Source organism: Punica granatum, chromosome 6 (assembly GCF_007655135.1).
Source record: "Punica granatum isolate Tunisia-2019 chromosome 6, ASM765513v2, whole genome shotgun sequence".
Taxonomy (NCBI): Eukaryota; Viridiplantae; Streptophyta; class Magnoliopsida; order Myrtales; family Lythraceae; genus Punica; species Punica granatum.
The window spans coordinates 17,918,771-17,937,508 of NC_045132.1; the positions used below are offsets into that span (position 1 = coordinate 17,918,771).

Consider the following 18,738-nt stretch of genomic DNA (forward strand, 5'->3'; position numbering starts at 1 on the left):
CGGTTTTCACATAAACTATTTGTGCACTTCCCTACTAGGGCAAATAACATATACATGTGTGGGCTGTATGGTCAATTTAATCCTTGGTCTTTGCTTGAGTCTAAACCTTCCTAGAGAAGTTAACAGACTTCCATATCCTTGGTCTTTGCTTGAGTCTAAACCTTCCTAGAGAAGTTGACAGGCTTCCATGGTGGAGAGGAAAAGAGTGTACTATTGTTGATCATGATGGCAGCTGGAAGCGATACCTTTCTCCTCTTATATCTTTTAGCTAATTAACTAATCCGGAAAGTGGCGCCTTCGCCTGGTAATCTAAAGCTTCAATATTCGATACCGCTATGAGACCATTCGTGCTCATTTTTAATTATTAGAATTTTTATTTAATTGTATTAGATTCATGAATCTCCCTGGTAACAAAAAAAAATAATCAGGGAGGTGCGGGAGTCCCATCTATATGAAAGAAGGACAATCCTTTTTTCCATCTATATGAGAAGATGACTGATATCAACACATTATAGTACCAACAAGGAAGTGGTGGCAAACTGAAAGGATACAGAGTGTAGTCGCGAGGTTTGAGAACGGTTTACAACAACTTGACGGATTTTTGTAACTGTATCTATGTTTATTTGATCTTTTCAGTTACATGTATTTTCCTTTGCAGTGATCTCAGTGAATCTCTTGCATTTTTTCAGTCTCTATAATTTTCCCTCTTGAATATTTTCTTCTATACTCGTTTTTATTATCAATGGACATTCATTGATTGCCAAAAAAGAAAAAAGGAAGGGGTGGCAAACTCCAAAGGTGAAGCAGCTCATCTCTTGGTTGATTAAATGGCGTGATCGCCGTCATGAACAGCACATATATAGTTCAACCGAGATGAATTACCGCGCCAATATATATATATATATATATATATATCTTATAATTAATATAGAAATAAATATATGATAAAAGTAGACAATCTAGGTGAGAACCTATATATCTATGTCATCTGCTACAATAGATTGATGCCGTGATCGATGCCATCCTATATGTTGATTTCGTATTTTATGTTGTGTAATAAATAGTGTAATCACTTCCTTCCTTGATATCTATCCGACCAGAGATAAAACGTTTTTATATGATTTGATTCCATTGCATTATTGAAGATATTGGATGCTCTATTTATAATAGATGAAGGAACCATGAAATTAAATACGATTTAATAAATGTTTTCTTATTCGAAGTTATGCGCCATTTGGTACATTTAACTAACAAAGATTAATAAATTGGGGGCAGGAGTTAGCAGAAGAAATTGAAGGGTTCTCTTCTCTTGGCTCTTGCTTGAGCCAATTTTATGCTCTTTCGAAAATATGGCCGTTAAAAAAACAAAAAACGAAAACAAGAAGGAAAAAGTAAAAGAAATTCTCTTTAACTCTGGCAAAATTTTTAATATGCATTATTATCATAATTCTTAAGCTAACCGTCGCTTACTTACCCACCAAGCATCGGTCAAGCTCGATACACAAGTACGGGAGTGGCGTACTAAACCAGTTTCACATAAACTATTCGTGCACTTTCCTACAATAGGGCAAATAATATGTACATGAATATGGGCTGTACGGTCAATTAATCCTTGGTCTTTGCTTGAGTCTACCCCTTCCTAGAGAAGTTAGCAGACTTCCACGGTGCAGAGGAAAAAAGTGCACTGTTGATCGTGACGGCAGCTAAAAGCGATAACTTTGAAGTATTGAAAGGAAAAAAAAAGCGATATCTTTGTCCTCTCATATCTTTTAGCTAATTAACTAATAATCTAGAAATTTGAAATTCAATAATATTATGGTTTGACCTATGGCACCACGTAGTTTCTGTATCTCTATCTCCTCTATCATCGTATTTTGAATTTCTTCATGGTATCAGAGTGGGATAACGGGACCTCTTGTTAATAAGACGATCAAGACGACGTTGACGGACCTCTAAAGCCAAAAGGGCTCATGTCAATCTCTTCCGGCCTCTGAAACCAAAAAGCTCAAGCCGTTTATTAGATCTCTGAAGGCAAGATGTCTTAAGTCAATCCTTATGTCTCGACCTCTAAACGCAAGATGCTCAAGTCGATTATTTTGTGATGGGAAAAGACTCGTGTCAATTCATAGTCATTATTGTTAGATCCATTGCAAATTTGATCAAACGTTGGTGTTTGTTCGTGCAAGATAAGCATTCGTTGTGCTACATGCTCATGTTGATGGATAAATTTTGGACCGTACACGTGTTGCGCCTCGAAATTCCCACATCGATTGTATAAGGGGGAGATCTGTGATTTATATGTAAGACCCAATGACTTCAAAAGCAGCAAGCATATTTGAGTAACGAGTCCAGCGAGGACGTTACAACACGTGTCCATATTTTTGTAGTATAAAGATTCTCTAGTCATATTTTTACTATTTATATTATGCATCTTTTCGACAACAGTCGGTTGCACACGAGAATAAATCATCCGGTCCGTATCATTTACAGACCGAACTGGTCAGTCCAATGAAACAAAAATATTATGCAAAAGAAAAATGTGGTAAAAAATGCCTAATTTTACAAAAAATGCGGTTCAATGAAACAAAAATATTATCGAAACAGAATCATCTTTCTGTAGTACAATATGTAAATCCCTATTGTGGTAAAAAATGCTGTCCATCTCAATTTTACGATATGTTTTCAAGCCTTCACACCACAACCAGTAGGAATTGTACTCGAATTAAGCTGCGAGTTCTGAAAGTGTGCAGAATGCTTGAACGAACCGACCTATATATCGTGATAGCAAAGAACAAAAAGTTCCATCCTTTAAGTATGCACCGCGGGCTTAAGTGATGCACGGCTATAGGAAGGAAGTCGACGGTGTTATGTTAGGATTAATGGAGAAGAATAAGAGCAGACAAAGTAAATATGCAGACGCAGAACTTGGACCGAAATTAGCATGCAGATGGTGAGCTAAATGTTCCATGCGGACTCGTCATATCCATTGTCATGGCACCAGTCAATGTACCTTAACATCCTGTGTTGAAGATCATAAAAACTAATGTATTTCATGCCTATCCTGCTATGCAGGTGCCTATGCGATGGCCGATTTTCCACAGATAACTAATCAAAATGCTGTAACTTGGAATGTTCATGAATACTCAAAGCTAGCTGTCTGGGGCAACTATTTCACAAACTCCAGGAGTTGTTCTTAGACAACCTAAACTTTGGGTGTATTTTTAGGCTTTCATAATACTACAGGAGGCAATTCTATATTAAAAAATCAGAGAAAATAACAATTGGTCCCACAAGTTTATATTTACATTTTTTTGAAAATTGTAAAATTTAAAATAGAAACTCAAAAAAATCAATAAAATATTGAACTGTCCCACAATTCTATAACTATACATTTTAAAACGTTTTATAAATTTGTTTAACAAAAAACTCAAAAAATCGAGAAAATTTCAATCAACAACCGAGCGTTTTGAGGCTCGTCTCAACTAAACAACATAAATCCACGTTGTGATCCTTAACAACTTTCTGGACCACCCTTTGCTTCAAGGGATAATTTAGACCCTTTACGTTCCAAGCAAAAATTTTCATGTTGGCGAAACAGAGGAGTAACCTCCTCGATTCTTCCTTCTACTTTTCCTTCTTCTACCTTGAACCTTTAGCACTGCTTGGGCAACTCCAGCGGAGGCAGCCCTCATAACCTTATGCTGCCCAACAACATTAAAATCACCCAGAGCTTCGATATTGTCCTCAACCAATTCAGCTTCCCACACTTCGCCCTCTGATTCAGGAACTTCTTTCTTCTCTTCCAAATTTACATTCAACTCCTCTTCTACTATAACTAAATCCTCCTGGTTCACAACCTCCTCCACTTGAGAGGGGACAACCTCCTCTTCACAAGATTCTGCAATAGTCCCCTCTAATGGACCAAGACACGTGGACGTAGGAAAGACAGGGGCATGATAGCACACTACCGTGCACCGAGAGAGAAATCCGTACAATCCACTAATAGCTTTATTATTTCATTATTCATAAAGTTGGATATGTTTAATAGAATAAGTACATGAGATTATTGTTAGATACTTCAATATGGCATGATAGTGAGGACTGATGCAGTCATTTGTTGTAATCAATGATTTTATATATGTCTGTCCATCAAATTGTCAAATTCCTAAGACATATTCATAAAATTGGTAAAATGGTGTAACCTTTTGTTTAATTTGCACTATGTCGAATAATGGAAGTTTGGTGCAGTGACATTGCCTTTGATGTGCAACAAAAAGGTTTCGGAAAATGTCGAGTTGGCATCCAAATAAGACCCAGCACCATCCCCACACTTTCCAGAATTGGCGAGTTGAGGAGTAATATATATTTGATAAATTACCTAAGAAACATGTGGTTCTTTGAAATCCTCTATCAAGAAAAGTTGTTATTTTATTTGGATAGCCTAAACTATATCTGTGCGTACAAATAAAAATAAAATATGGAACATAGGATTGAAAAGTTGAGGGAAGAGATAGTAAAATAAGAAGAGATTGACACATGATAGGAAAGAGATAGGAAAAAATAATTTTAAATAGATAATAATATTGTCTCACGAGTATTTACCTCTTTTATGTTAAATTATTATATGTGACATTTAAATTTAAAATAAAAAAATATTTTTTACTTTTGAACCCCGCTATAGATAAGGAGGTAGTTAGAAACTCCAACTTTTGCGTAAATAATAGTATAACATAAGATAAAATGAGATTATGGGGTACTTTGAAATTTCCTATTTTATCACATGCTTTAATTTTTGTCCCGGAAAACATGATTTCATTTTCAACCACAGTGTCTCGCTGTCAATTTCTGCTCTTAATTGACGGACAAATATTTTCACAAAGGCCGAAATCTTTCTATCTTTAAAAATTTTGCCCTCTTAACAAAACAAGCATCACCTATAGATAGAGATCTTCCTTCTCCCTTTTTATTAGTATAATATAGATAGATAGATTAAACAGATTTTAGATATTGAGGATGAGATTCCGATTTTCTTTTTTTTCTTTTTGGTCGAATCAACGAGATTCAGATTCCTTCACATCAATTTGGCTATATCTATAATACCCACACACACACACACACACACACATATATACATACACATACAATGCATAATCTTAGTCCTTATTCATCGCTCTTTCAATTGCTCCGTTCCATTGTAGTCTCATCGTATCGGGTCATCCACTGATAGATCGATCCAGCAATCTCCGACAATGGTGAAGGTGATGCGGTCCTTACACGATGCCATTGGATTCATTCACAAGGTCCGAGATGCTTTCGGGAATGAATCGCTGGAGCTGCACTTGTTCTATGAAGCGCTCCACGAGTTCAGCTCATCCTGTGACTACTCCGTGTTCGTCGACAAGGTCACCATGCTGTTAGGTGGCCGCCCAGACCTCCTCCTCTCGCTTAACTTCTTCATGCCTGATGAATGCAAGATCGAAGTCCGTGGCGACGACGATCCACACCACGATAAAGCCATGGCCAAACTCATGTTTCAAAGCACAGTGGATTTCGTCAATAGGGCCAGGATACAACTCACGCTTCATCCCGGGGTTTATGAGTTGTTTGTCGAGATCGTAAGCACCCACAGGGGCAATCTGCTGGAAACTTACAGCAAGGTCTCTAAGCTGTTGAAGGATTTTCCGGAATTGCTCCTCGACTGCAGCAGCTTCTTTCCAAAATCTGTGATCAAGAGAGCGACGGAGCCCGAGACTAGGTACCTTCCCAGCTACAGGCTTCTTCCGGAGACCAAGGCCAAGTCAAGCTGTCCGAGATCAAGCCTTGCCGCTCAGGTCCTGAACCATCAGCTTGTGTTGAAAAGCAGCTTTCCTACGTCTAGTTCCAGTGGGAATCAGCACGATGACGAGCTGTTCTTCTGCGAGGATTATCGCTACGAGCTGGACATGCTGATCGAGACGACAAGGTCGGCCATCACCCGCATAAAGAGTTTCCTCGAACAAGGTGATCGCTCTGCAGGACCCATAAAGGGCATTTGAGATCACCTGATCACGGCAGACCTGAGGTGCATCGAGCAGATATACGGTGAGCGCGGCCTTGAAATGGCGGACGAAGTGCAAAAGAAGCCGACAAAGGCGCTGCCTGTAGTATTGAGACGGCTCGAGCAGAGGGTAGCTCAGTGGGTTGAGTATCGGTTGGAGATGAATGAGTTGTGGAAGCAGTTTCGTCAGTCCCAGTAGCTTGGTGTCTTTAAAAGCTCCAACATTCCCGCGTCAAAAGCCATCTCATCATAGACACGGCATTATCATGAACAGTCTTTCCTCGGATTCTGTTTTACAGTACGTTGTCTTACATTATCATCTGTTCATGAATGAAAAATGCAAAGTCATCTTTCTGCACTGCATGATTTAAATCCTGTTGCGGTAAAAAAATGCTGTCCTTCTTAATTTTACAATATGTTTTCGAGCCCTCACATCACAACCAGTAGGAATTGTACTGGAATTAAGCGGGAAGTTCCGAAAATGTCTGGAATGCTTGAACGAACCGACCTATTGTGAGAGCAAAGAACCAAAAGTTCCATCCGTTTACAAAGTATGCACCACCCGCTTAAGCAACGCATGGCTATTGGAAGGAAGTCGACAGTGTTATGTTAGGATTAACGGAAGAGAATACGAGCAGACAATGTAAAATATGCAAATGCAGTACTTGGACCGAAATTAGCAGGTAGATGGCAAGCAAATTGCTCCGTGCGGACTGGCCACGTCCATTGACAATTGTTATGGCGCTGATCAATGTGCCTTAACATCCTGTGTTGAAGATCATTAGAACTAATGTATTTTCATGCCTATCCTGTTATGAATGTGCCGGAGCGATGGCCAATTTTCCACAGATAACTGATCAAAATGCGAACTTGGAAGGTTCATGATACTCAAAGCTAGTTGTCTAGGGCAACTTGAGATTATTTCACAAACTCCAGGGGTCGTTTTGAGACAACTTGAACTTTGGGTGTATTTTTAGACTTTCCTAATACTACTGGGTGCAAATTCTATATTTAAATGCCTTAAGAATTTAAAAAACCAGAGAAAATAACGACTTGCCCCACAAATCTGTATTTATATTTTTTAGAATTTTTTTTTTAAATTTTTTTCTTTGCTAATTTTAATAAAATATGTGTTAAAAGTGTCTAATTAGGCCTAAATGCCTATTATATTTTTGGCATGTGTGCCAAAATGGGCCTGCGAGCCTATTTCATATTTTGGGCCTGTTTTTGCCCGTTACGCTTTCCAAGGCCTTGATACAATTGAGTATATAATAATAATGGTAATTTAATTTCATGAATAAAATATGAAAAAACGATATAAAAAAGCGAGAAAAATTTTAAAATTTTATTTTAAATAGCAAACTCAAAAAATTACGAAAATTCCATTCAGAAACTGGTCGTTTTTAGGCCATTTGATTGGCCCATCATGTTCTTACTTTTACACACATATATATATTAATTGACTTTTTTAAAAAAAGTATGTTGAAGAAGATAAGAAAAATGTAAATTAATATAGTAGTGTGTATACATATATATATATATATATCGGATTTGAACTGTATAAAAAAATACGTAAAGAATTTACTTTCATCTAGTTAGGCAGTAGCGTGTTCTTATGATATGCATATGCTTGGGCATAATCATCCGTGAGTATTATAATATAGTGATAGATGTAATTAATAAATTCCATAAATTATTTTATATACTATAAATAATACATCCATAACAAAATAAATTTAAAATCAAAAGTTTGAAAAGTAAATTTTCAAAAATCATCCCAATTTTACAAGATTTTATACAAAAAATATTATAAATATTATGAAAATATTATGTGGGCAACCAAATTGTATAAAAAAAATACTATTTTAAAATTAAGAAAGATTGTAGATTTATTTATAAAAACTCAAATGTTTTCATTGGACAATCGATTCATTCTAAGGCCATCAGGCTAGAGCCACCATTTATTTATATATATATATATTTATTTATTTATATTTGCTGTAACAAGGAGTAGGACAAATAATTATTAATTCTAACCATATAAGTAGATTTAAAATAGAACGAAATAATACGATTTTTCAGGTGAAAATTGAAATTCGTTCTGAGTTTGAATTATGACCAAAAGATTTTGTTTCCTGTTTTATACAAAAAGATAGATATCCCAAAGAGATTGAGATAGAGATTTTGGTTCAACCGCCACGCGCTTTCACCCACTTGAATACATACATAACATTCATAATCCCTCTTAATTCATCAAATGTTCTGTTCCTTTGCAGACAAAGTTACCGTTGGGTGTTGAGAGAGATCGATCCATCGAGCTATCTCCGACAATGGTGAAGGTGATGCTGTCCTGCTCCGACACCATTGGATTCTGCCACAAGGTCCGAGACGCTCTCGGGGATGAATCGCTAGAGCTCCACTTGTTCCATGAAGCCGTCCTCGAGTTCAGGTCGTCCCGTGACTACTCTGTGTTTGTCGACAAGGTCACCATGCTGTTAGGTGGCCACCTGGACCTGCTCCACTCGTTTAATTTCTTCTTCATACCCGAAGAATGCACGATCGAAGTCCGTGGTGACAACAATCCACACCATAATCAAGCCGTGGCCAAACTCATGTTTCAAAGCACAATCGATTTCGTCAATAGGGCCAGGAAAAAACTCAGGCGTCATCCCGGGGTTTACGACTCATTTGTCAAGATCATAAGTACCCACAGGGGCAATCCGCTGGAAGCTTACAACAAGGTCTCTACACTGTTGAAGGATTTTCTGGACTTGCACCGCGATTGCAGCAGATTCTTTCCAAAATCCGTGATCAAGACAGCGAAAAAGCTCGAGACTAGGTCGAGTTGTTGGAGATTTGGCCCCAGCTACAGGCTTCTGCTGGAGGCCAAGGTCAAGTCAAGCTGTCCGGGATCAAGCCTTGCCGCTCAGGTCCTGAACCGTCAGCTGGTATTGAAAAGCAGCTTTCCTACGTCAGATTCCAGTGGGAATCAGTGCAGGAATTCCACACATGAGAATCAACAGGATGACGAGCTGTTCCTATGTGAGGATTACCGCTACGAGCTGGACATGCTGATCGAGATGACAAGGTCGGCCATCGCCCGCATAAAAAATTTCCTCGAACAGGGTGATCGCTCTGCAGGACCCATAAAGGGCATTCGAGATCACCTGATTGCGGTGGATTTGAGGTGCATCGAGCAGATATATGGTGAGCAGGGCATTGAAATTGTGAACGAAGTGCACAAGAAACCGATGAAGGCCCTGCCTGTAGTGTTGAGACGGCTCGAGCAAAGGGAAGCTGAGTGGGTTGAGTTTCGGTCAGAGATGAACAAGAGTTTGAAGCAGTTTCATGAGTCCTGATCACTTGGTGGCTCTAAAAGCGACTCCTAGGACCGGAAAGTTCGCATGGACCTGCACATTCAATTGAATATTTTTAATCAGACATACAGAATTTGTAAACTTATTTCCTAGAATTATGATTTATTTGCTCACAGGCAAATAATCTCTGCTTCAGGAAGTGCCCTTAGACGGGTAGACAGTGAATCGATGTAGTTCTTCATAAACCTCCTTGTTTAGTCATCTTGATGGAATCCTTATTGGCAGTGAAGAATCCCATCGTACTATCGGCTACCATTTTTCTGATAATTATTCACATTTTTAACAATGATTGTTCTTATTAATAACAATAATTTATTAATTTGAGATTCTGAACAATAATCTTTAATAACATTAGAGTAAATATAAATGATTCAGCAATATTCTTACATCCAATTATCTTATTTTAATATGCATTATATATATACATATTTTTCCTGTGGATTGCATTATATTTTTTTTAATAGTCAATAACTAACATAGATATCACGGATATTCAATTTATATGTTTACTTTACAAATTTTTTTTTGATGTGAAAATAATGTTTTGTGACATTCAATTTTGTTTGATACAATGAATATATCGTCGAACCTATACATTAGTTTTACATTATAGGAAATTTTCATGGTGTTGTATCCGTGTATGCATATATAGATATCTATTTAATATATTGGGAAAATAAAGAAACGAGATTTCAAATTATATATTACTAGGTTATTGAAATCGTGAGCATGGATTTTATGAAGAAAATTTTACAGTAAGAAGTTAATATGCAAATAATAATTGATATGAATCTATAGTTTATATTAGGGTTTATTGCATCATATATCTTAATGTTGACAAATATTCTTAGATCTATCCTAATGTCGTTTTTTTGCCTGAGATATCCCAACGTTACAGTTTTTGTTTCACCAACTATCCCTTGAGACTAGATGGTGACATCAAATTAGCAATGTTGGGATACCTCAGGCAAAAAATCGACGTTATGATAGATCTAAGAATATATGTCAACGTTAGGCTATATGATGCAATATACATTTTATATTAATATGCAAAAAAGTTTATTTTTATACTACAAAACTTTAATACAGTAAATTTTGGACTTATTATGTGGAATATATATTCAACTCATACTTAAAGAATTTATGTAATAAATTCATATAAATTGTTTCTATTATCAGTCTAATTTCTCTGAAAATAATATAAAAAAAATAAAAAACTTCAAAATCTTTAGTTTTATTTAATGAAAGAAAAATAATAACATAATATTCAAAATTTTATAATTTTAATATTCGCTTGAACTTTATTCTTTTCACATTACATAAATGAGTTTTATGAATTTGAATAATTTTAGATAAAATGACATATTCACTTCGATGAAAGAAATATTTAATTAAATTTTAATAAGATTACCTATACAATACTTCTAAAAATTTATGAATGTTTATTTATTTACTAATGAAATAGAAACCTTTCCTTAATACTGATTTGATTTTTTTTTATTATATAGTGTTATTATTACTACTCCTACTATACTTTGCTCATTCCCATATAGCAATTAACCATGAATTAATAACTAATTATGTTCCATCCTTATCTATTACGATGTAATCAAGTTTATATTATACATAGATAAATAAATAAATAATAAGCATATATATAATATTATAAGATTTATGTATTATTTATATATTTATCGACATATATAAAAGTGTACGTAATATATTGTATATATGACATCAAATATATATATATATATATGTATATGTATATATGATTATGGAAATACATATATAAAAACAGACTTCAAATATATATTTATTATAAATATGAAGAAAATGATTTTTTTATAGATATTGAAATATTTTGTTAGATTTTTTATGAGTACAATATCTATGGCCAATAGATACTTATGTAAAGGAAACTAAAGTAGCTGATTGTTTGAAGTAGCTGATCTTGATTCTGTACGACCCGAGACTCTTCCTATAGTCACCAAACTGCTTCATGGTCTCCCAATGCCTTCTTGCCTGACGAACATAAGATCCAGGTCAGTGGCGATGACAATCTGCACAGCAATGAAGCTGCGATCGAACCTGAGTTGATAATTTCAACGTCAGGAAACAAGTATGGTCTACTAGACACTAAAAAAGCAAAAGAAGAGGTAATAATGACCAATCAGATGTTGACGATCATGTTATCTTCTGTTCTTCTTTCAGTGAGTTGCTGATTCTAGCCTCTCTCGATGGGCCCTTTCAATTTCCAAGTCATTTTCTGATGCTAATGTTTGTAGGTCTATGAAGGATTTCCCGAACTTGAGCCATGAGTGCAGGAGGTTTTTTCCAAATTCTTCGATCAATAGGGCAAAGGAGCTCGAGACTAAGTTGAGTGATGCGGGATTCAGTCCTAGCTACAGGCTTCTACAGGAGGTCAAGTTTGAGTCAAGACAAAGATCAGAGCTTACAGTTCGGGTACTGAGCCAACCATTTGCTGGTGTTGAAAAACAGCTTTCCTTCGTTGGGTTCTGGTGATAGTGCCGGAAAGAATTCCAGTGAGAATCAGTACGGGGCTGTTCCGCTGTGAGGATTATCACTATGACCTGGACAAGGTGATCAGGACAGCAAGGCCTGATGACAGATGCATCAAGAGTTTCCTCAAACAAGGGGATCACTCTCGACCTGTCGCAGGCATTCGAGATCACCTGATCGAGGCGGACATGGTGCATCCATCGGACGTATGGAGAGCACTGCCATGATGTGGTGAACAAAGTGCGCAAGAACTGGAGCAAAGTCCTGCTTGCAGTGTTGATTTGGCTCAAGCAGAAGGAAGCTGTGTGGGTTGAATCAGTTCAAGATGAATAAGAGGTGGAAGCAGTTGCTTCATTCCCGGTTACTTGGCACTTCACAGTTGAAACCGCAAGGGCAAACAGGATCATAGAGAATACAGAAACCCTTAAAATCAACAGAGATTTTATGCGCACAAACAGAATTAGAAACATTTTTTGCAAGTTTAGGATAGGATTTTATCTGCTCATGGGCAATTTAACGCTCTTAGTCAGTTAGGTAGTGAATTAATGTGGTTCTTCACTAAGCTCCTTGTTTAGTCATTATGACTAAATGTGTATTGGCAGGGAAAATTGATTCATATCAAGTTTGTCTTGCAACTGAAGAAATTGAACTTGTACAATGGCAATGTAGATCCATTCAGACCCAAATCAAGAGCTTGGGGTCGATGACCCTTCATACTTGCCCAGCTGATTTAATGTTTCGAAAGCGATCATAGAGAGGCATTCTCATGAACTGTCTCTTTACATCTTTTGGTCCCTTCCTAATTAACAAATTTATCTAACAAGGAATTCTGTTTTACGCTCCTCAATTTTGTAATGTCACAGGTTCATGGATAAAAAAATGCAGTCATCTTTCTGCAGTACAATACGTAAATCACGAGCACCGTGAATTGACTTGTTCTTCTTAATTTACTGGATGTAACACAAGAGTTACGGAAGAGTCACACAGAGTGCTAGAATGACCCGACCCAGCTGTGATTGCTAAGTGCTTCTACTTGGACTTGCAGGACTTAAATACAAGCAGAGCCACTCAGACCATATTTCGAAAATGAGGAGTGGGATTGAAACAGAATGAGATTACTGAGTTTAGTTTATTGTGTTTTATCGCCTTCCAAAATTCGCACCAAATTTTCTCATAGGATTGCTTTATTGAACAGAACTAGTTCGGTTGACTGGAATTGCAGCGATCCTTTGGTTCCCTCTGCCTGACCAGGAAGATACAGAAATGTGACTGAAAATTAGTGTTCGAAGATTACTATTTGCTCATTCATCCTATACAATACTGAGTTTAAATGTCTGAGTATTATTCTGGGTTATATATGAGCTTAGTTATGCAACTCGAAACTTAGTATCAACCTGCATTTGAATTTTTATGATTAGTTTGAAAATAGAATTATGTTCCTCATCTGAATTAGTTACTTCGTATTTGCTGATATAGAATTATGTTCCCCATCTCAATTAGTTACTCCGTATTTGCTGATCTTTGCAAGTGAAATTAGACAATTAAACATGTGAAGATGGAAGCACTGACAGAACAGAATGATTATAAGTTGAGGCAAACCTTTTCCGGATTAGTGAAAACTATGTAAATTTTTAAAGATGCACGGGTACAGGAAAATATGGGAAATCATATATTAGATACGACACACGAACATGCATTAGATGCAGCATACAAATATAGAGGGATATGTCGAAACATACTGCAAGTCTGCAGACACAAGACAGGAACTAAAACTTGCAGACACAGTGCAGGAATGAAAGAAAAGCAGTAAGAACAGACTCGGACACAACAATGATAAATTGTTGAACAACTATTCGAGATCAGCATTAGCAGCAGCCCTGTGAATAATTGTAGCAACAATGTCAGCTGACTCTCTTAAGAGCTTGATGCTCCTCTTCAGCTTCTCCCGCTTATTTGCCACCGAGGGGGGCTCCTCTAGCATCCTCTCGATCCCACCCCCATGGGGCCCGACGAGATCGTTCACGATCTCCCCCTCCATCTCCCTGTTCACCAGAACCTGGACATTGAATAGCAGGAACATTGCCATTGTGTCCACGAGCCGCCTCTTTACAATCTTCCAGTAAGAAGTCATCCTCATTTTCAGATCGAAAGCTTGCTTCACTTGGTGCTTCAATTGCCTCAGGGGGTCAATTTCAACCACACCGATCCCTTCTAGAGACACAGCGGAAGGCCTTTCGAAACTCTCATTGTTGACAGCTGCCAGCAACTTCGGCTCCTCCCCCATCAGTTTATTCCATTCAGAAATATACTCTGGGTCACATGTATAGTCAGTAAGCTTCTCCATCTCGATGATCTCCGTCACCCGAATCATCGCCCTCTCCTTCATCTTTGCGATCAGATTTTGTGCAGCCCTCCTCATACATGCTTGAAGAGGGGGATAATTCTTGGAGTGATCCATGAGGACAGTTATTACCACTAGTTCAATGTAATCCCACAGCTCGCCCATGAACTTGAAAGGCTTACAGGAAATATCTTCCACCTTCTTGTGGAGAATAGTAAGGAAAGCAGTTCGGGGAATGAAGTTTGGGAGGCGGATCCCCTTGGCTTCCTCCAACAAAGAAATCTCCTCCATTAAGAAGCTACTATTCTTGCCACTCTCAGCATCAGTCCGAAGCTCATTAGCAAACCGGTCCAGCATCTCAACGAATCTTGCAGTGCCGTGCATTTGCTTTTCATGTGGGTACTCGTCGTACTCACCTCTCAGAAGAATTTTCCTGAGAGAATCCTTGGCCGATCCCATAATCTGCATAAAAGCAGTCATGGCCTCTGCAACTGTAGAAAGAACCTTTGGCATCTTGTTAAGCTCGGCGACATTGATGTTCAGCTTCTCGTTGATCTTCCTCACAATTTCTGGCAGGCACTTTGCGACTATTGTGGCTTGAATCTGCATCAGCTTCTCAGACAGAACAGGGATCCCCACGATACTCTTATCAATCTTAGACAGCAAGGGATGAGCATCGAACAGCTTCACCTCCTCCATCCTTGCTTCCTCATAAGTCTCATCCCCGATACGGTTCCTCACACAGACGTAACCGAGCCCAATATTCACATCATCGGCTGTGACCTTCTCGAGCAGTCCTTCAGGAGCCTTGTCTGCCTTTGTCACAACTGCCAGGGTCCTGTGGCCAGTCTTGTCGACCATCTGAGACATCCTGATGGACTCGCAGGTGGAGAAATCCACCGTGGCTGAGAGCACGTTGAGGATTATGCTCTCCTCGGGCCTTATGTACTCCATGATCATCTCCGATATCTGCTCATAGATATTCTCGGGCTGCCCGTGGACAGGGACCCGTGTGATCCCTGGCAAGTCCACCATGGTGAGGTCAGGGACGCCATCTTTCTTAACCACCAGAGTCAAAGGAGTGTTCGATATGCCCTTCTGGCGACCAGCAATCTGCTCTGTGGCAGAACTGATAGCGAATGTAACGTTATCCTCGTCAGTCACGACAAGCTTCCCATTGAACTCCAGGTAAAGTTCCGGGTCAGGGCAGGGGTGGTTCTGGAGCCGCATGATGAGCGGGACACGGGTGCAGATCCCTTGGCCCCGGGGAAGGTTGATCCCAGCAAGCGACTCGAGCACACTGGATTTTCCGGACGACTGGTCACCGACGACCACAATTGTCGGGAGCTGGATGCCCTCCTTCATGACCTGTAGGTTCCGGAGTCGGTCCACGGCATCAAGGATAGGCCTGATGCGGTCATTGTAAGAGGAAACAATCGGTGGATGAGCCACCAGGGGGCGAGGCTCGGGATGGCGAACTATAGCAAGGAATCCGTTGGAAAGTTGGTTGTCCGAGTTGTTCAGTCTCATCTCCTCCGAGCCCAATGGGACAGCGTCCATGCTTGGTTGTGAAAAGAGAGACGTGAGTGCGACTAAGATAACTGGGCGGATTTCAGTAAACTTCAAGAGAGTGAATAGAGTACTTAGAGGGGTGGATGGAATAGACTTGATTGTTCAAGACAGATTGAAACCACCTGTGTTGCCCATATAAATAGACTTTATAGCTTCCCCACAAAGAAAGGAATATATGTAACATACGCTCGTCTCATCCTTCGTTTATTGTCTATGAATGCAGACTTGTGGAGCAGATCAAAAGAAAAATATTGGCTTTATATCCTACCGAACAAAAAGTTTTAGCTTTATATAACAGTATAGGTAATTCTTAAGATGAACGTTGCTTACTTACTCACCAAGCATCGGTCAAACTCGATTTACATGTACGGGAGTGGCGTACTAAACCGGTTTTCACATAAACTATTTGTGCATATAACATATACATGGATGTGGGCTGTATGGTCAATTAATCCCTGGTCTTTGCTTGAGTCTACCCCTTCCTAGAGATCTTCTTTGATAATTCTTCCTAGAGAAGTTAGCAGACTTCCACGGTGGAGAGGAAAACAGTGCACTGTTGATCATGATGGCAGTTAAAAGCGATACCTTTGCATTCTTGAAAAAAGAAGCGATATCTTTGTCCTCTCATATCTTTTAGCTAATTAACTAATAATCTAAAAATTTTAAATTCGATAATATTATGGTTTGACCTAGAGCACCGCATAGTTTCTATATCTCGATCTCCTCTATCATCGTATTTCAAATTTCTTCATGGTATCAGAGCGGAATGACAGGACCTCTCGTTAATAAGACGATCAAGACGACGTTGAAGGACCTCCGAAGCCAAAAAGGCTCATGTCGATCTCTTCCGGCCTCTGAAACCAAAAAGCTCAAGCCGTTTATTACATCTCTGAAGACAAGATGCCTTAAGTCAATCCTTATGTCTCGAACTCTAAATGCAAGATGCTCAAGTCGATTATTTTTGTGATGGGAAAAGACTCGTGTCAATTCATAGTATTTATTGTCAGATCCATTGCAAATTTGATCAACCGTTGGTGTTTGTTCATGCAAGATAAGCATTCATTGTGCTACATGCTCATCTTGATATAGTGTTATAGATATTATTATGATCAATGGGAAATAGAATTTTTCGATATAAGACCTCATCTTGCCTCTTACACACTTTTTTTTTAATATAAGATTTAGAAATTCAGATTTAACACACATAGAGATTAAAACTCTCGTCTTTGCAATTGGATGTCGAAAAATGATCTGGGACCGGCATTGTGTTTAGAAAATTTTATGGATCAATGTTATGCAATAAAATATTTTCCGACCTCGAGTTTTCTTCTCGGGTTTTGAAAATTGACATTTACACGCGTGAAATTCAAAGACTACCCATGGAGTATTTTTTTTCGAAAAAATGGTAAATTAGCGTTAAATTGAGAAGATGTCCTATTTCCAGAAGTCATGAATGCTCGAGCAATTAACCGGAAATACTTCCCTCATACGGGCGACAAAATGACGATTTTGCCCCTCTAGAGTCAGTGGGCCGAAAATGGGGTGCTGACAACATCTTCTCTTAAAAAAAAAGGGAAATCTCCAAATAGACGTCTTATTATTTCAATAATCCATAGTTGTAGCAATGAAATGCTATTGTTCCTCCTCAAGTGATAAATGATTGATTACAAATATCTATGATCCTACTAGGTCAAATAACATGTACAACCAACATGGATTGGTTCACGCAGCTCAACGCTTATTCCACTTTAACAATGTCTCAGGTTCAAGTCTAGTGAATTGAGAAAATTCACACTGAAAGAGTTTTATCTCTTAGTGAGCCGACCCGACTCGAATGGATTAGTCAGTAGCCATTGGACAAATAACATATACATGCGTGGGTTGAATGGTCACTGAAAGCGATACTTTGTCCTCTCATATCTTTTTAGCTAATTAACTAATCAGGGAGATGTGGCAGTTGTCTCCAATGGAAAGTACTTGGAATTGCTCATATATGATCCAAACTCCTAATCCAGAATTATTAGGGACGTCTTTTCTGGTGACCCAAATTCAGTTGTTAGACTGAGATCATTACCAATGTCCGATGACGAATACAGCATAGTGTATAATACTATGTGCGTCATCACATTTTCCTATCCTAGTCTCTGTTGTACTGAAAAGCGAAGACTCTGCTGGATATAAAGAATATCGTGGCAAGGATAAAATTATTCTAGACCATAACAACCTAGATGATGTGCATTCGGAAAATAAAGACATCAAGATTTTCAACAGCTTCTTAGAACTCCCGTAATCAATAGTTCGAGTTGTTCCAAATTTCAACCGAGGTGCAGCTAAACATAAAAAAGAGAAAGTACAATTCCCATGATAGAAAGCGTGGTATCAGGCTATGATGATTATGAGACCGGTTGATTTAGAAACTCCAATGGTGAATTTCAAAGTAAGTATAAGAGAGAAAGAATTATCACAAGGAATGAATGAAATTGTTTCATCACTCACTTTAGTTTGTGTTGAACTGAAAAAATTTATTTATGGAAAAGGAAGAAGAAAGAGAACATTTTCCTGCAGAGGGCCATTGAGAGCATCGAAGGGGAGATGGTACTTGTCCATGACCATGTCGGAACCATTCCCACGGATGAACTTCGGTATTTCATTGTGTACTGATTGTGTATTGATAGTGTACTGTCTGGTCGACTAGCTCCTTGCATCGCATCCCTGGTAATTTTGCCAGGTCTACTCCACAACCCTCCTTTGACTGATTTCCGGTGCACTTGCTCTGGCTTTTGATCATGGAAGAACGACCAACTGGGTTCTATTGGAAGATAGATTCTTCATCCCAGTCAATTCATTTTTAGCCATTCTTATGCAAGTCACTTATGATGCTCGGATTA

At 38.4% G+C, this 18,738-nt stretch overlaps 2 protein-coding genes and 1 long non-coding RNA gene across 3 annotated transcripts; 2 read left to right on the forward strand and 1 right to left on the reverse strand.

The window, feature by feature from the left end:
• The first annotated feature begins 5,249 nt into the window (after positions 1-5,249).
• Positions 5,250-6,236, forward strand: LOC116212214 (paired amphipathic helix protein Sin3b-like). Its single transcript, XM_031546782.1, has 2 exons — positions 5,250-6,000; positions 6,055-6,236. The coding sequence occupies exons 1-2, from the start codon at positions 5,250-5,252 to the stop codon at positions 6,234-6,236; spliced, it is 933 nt and encodes a 310-aa protein (XP_031402642.1).
• Positions 6,237-11,357: 5,121 nt separating this feature from the next.
• On the forward strand, positions 11,358-12,623 carry LOC116211823. Its single transcript, XR_004157754.1, has 2 exons — positions 11,358-11,573; positions 11,703-12,623. It is a non-coding gene; the product is annotated as an uncharacterized LOC116211823 (long non-coding RNA).
• A 960-nt stretch (positions 12,624-13,583) lies between these two features.
• LOC116211965 (dynamin-related protein 4C-like) lies at positions 13,584-15,945 on the reverse strand. Its single transcript, XM_031546519.1, has one exon. It carries the CDS (start codon positions 15,836-15,838, stop codon positions 13,787-13,789), a length of 2,052 nt encoding a protein of 683 aa, XP_031402379.1. The 5' UTR covers positions 15,839-15,945; the 3' UTR covers positions 13,584-13,786.
• Positions 15,946-18,738: the final 2,793 nt, after the last annotated feature.

Excerpts from the sequence above, each read along its gene's own strand:
- LOC116212214 (XM_031546782.1), top strand. The coding sequence starts at position 5,250 with ATGGTGAAGGTGATGCGGTCCTTACACGATGCCATTGGATTCATTCAC. Across the intron at positions 6,001-6,054 it reads AAAGAGTTTCCTCGAACAAG|ACCTGAGGTGCATCGAGCAG; the intron begins GTGATCGCTCTG and ends TGATCACGGCAG.
- LOC116211965 (XM_031546519.1), bottom strand. The coding sequence starts at position 15,838 with ATGGACGCTGTCCCATTGGGCTCGGAGGAGATGAGACTGAACAACTCG.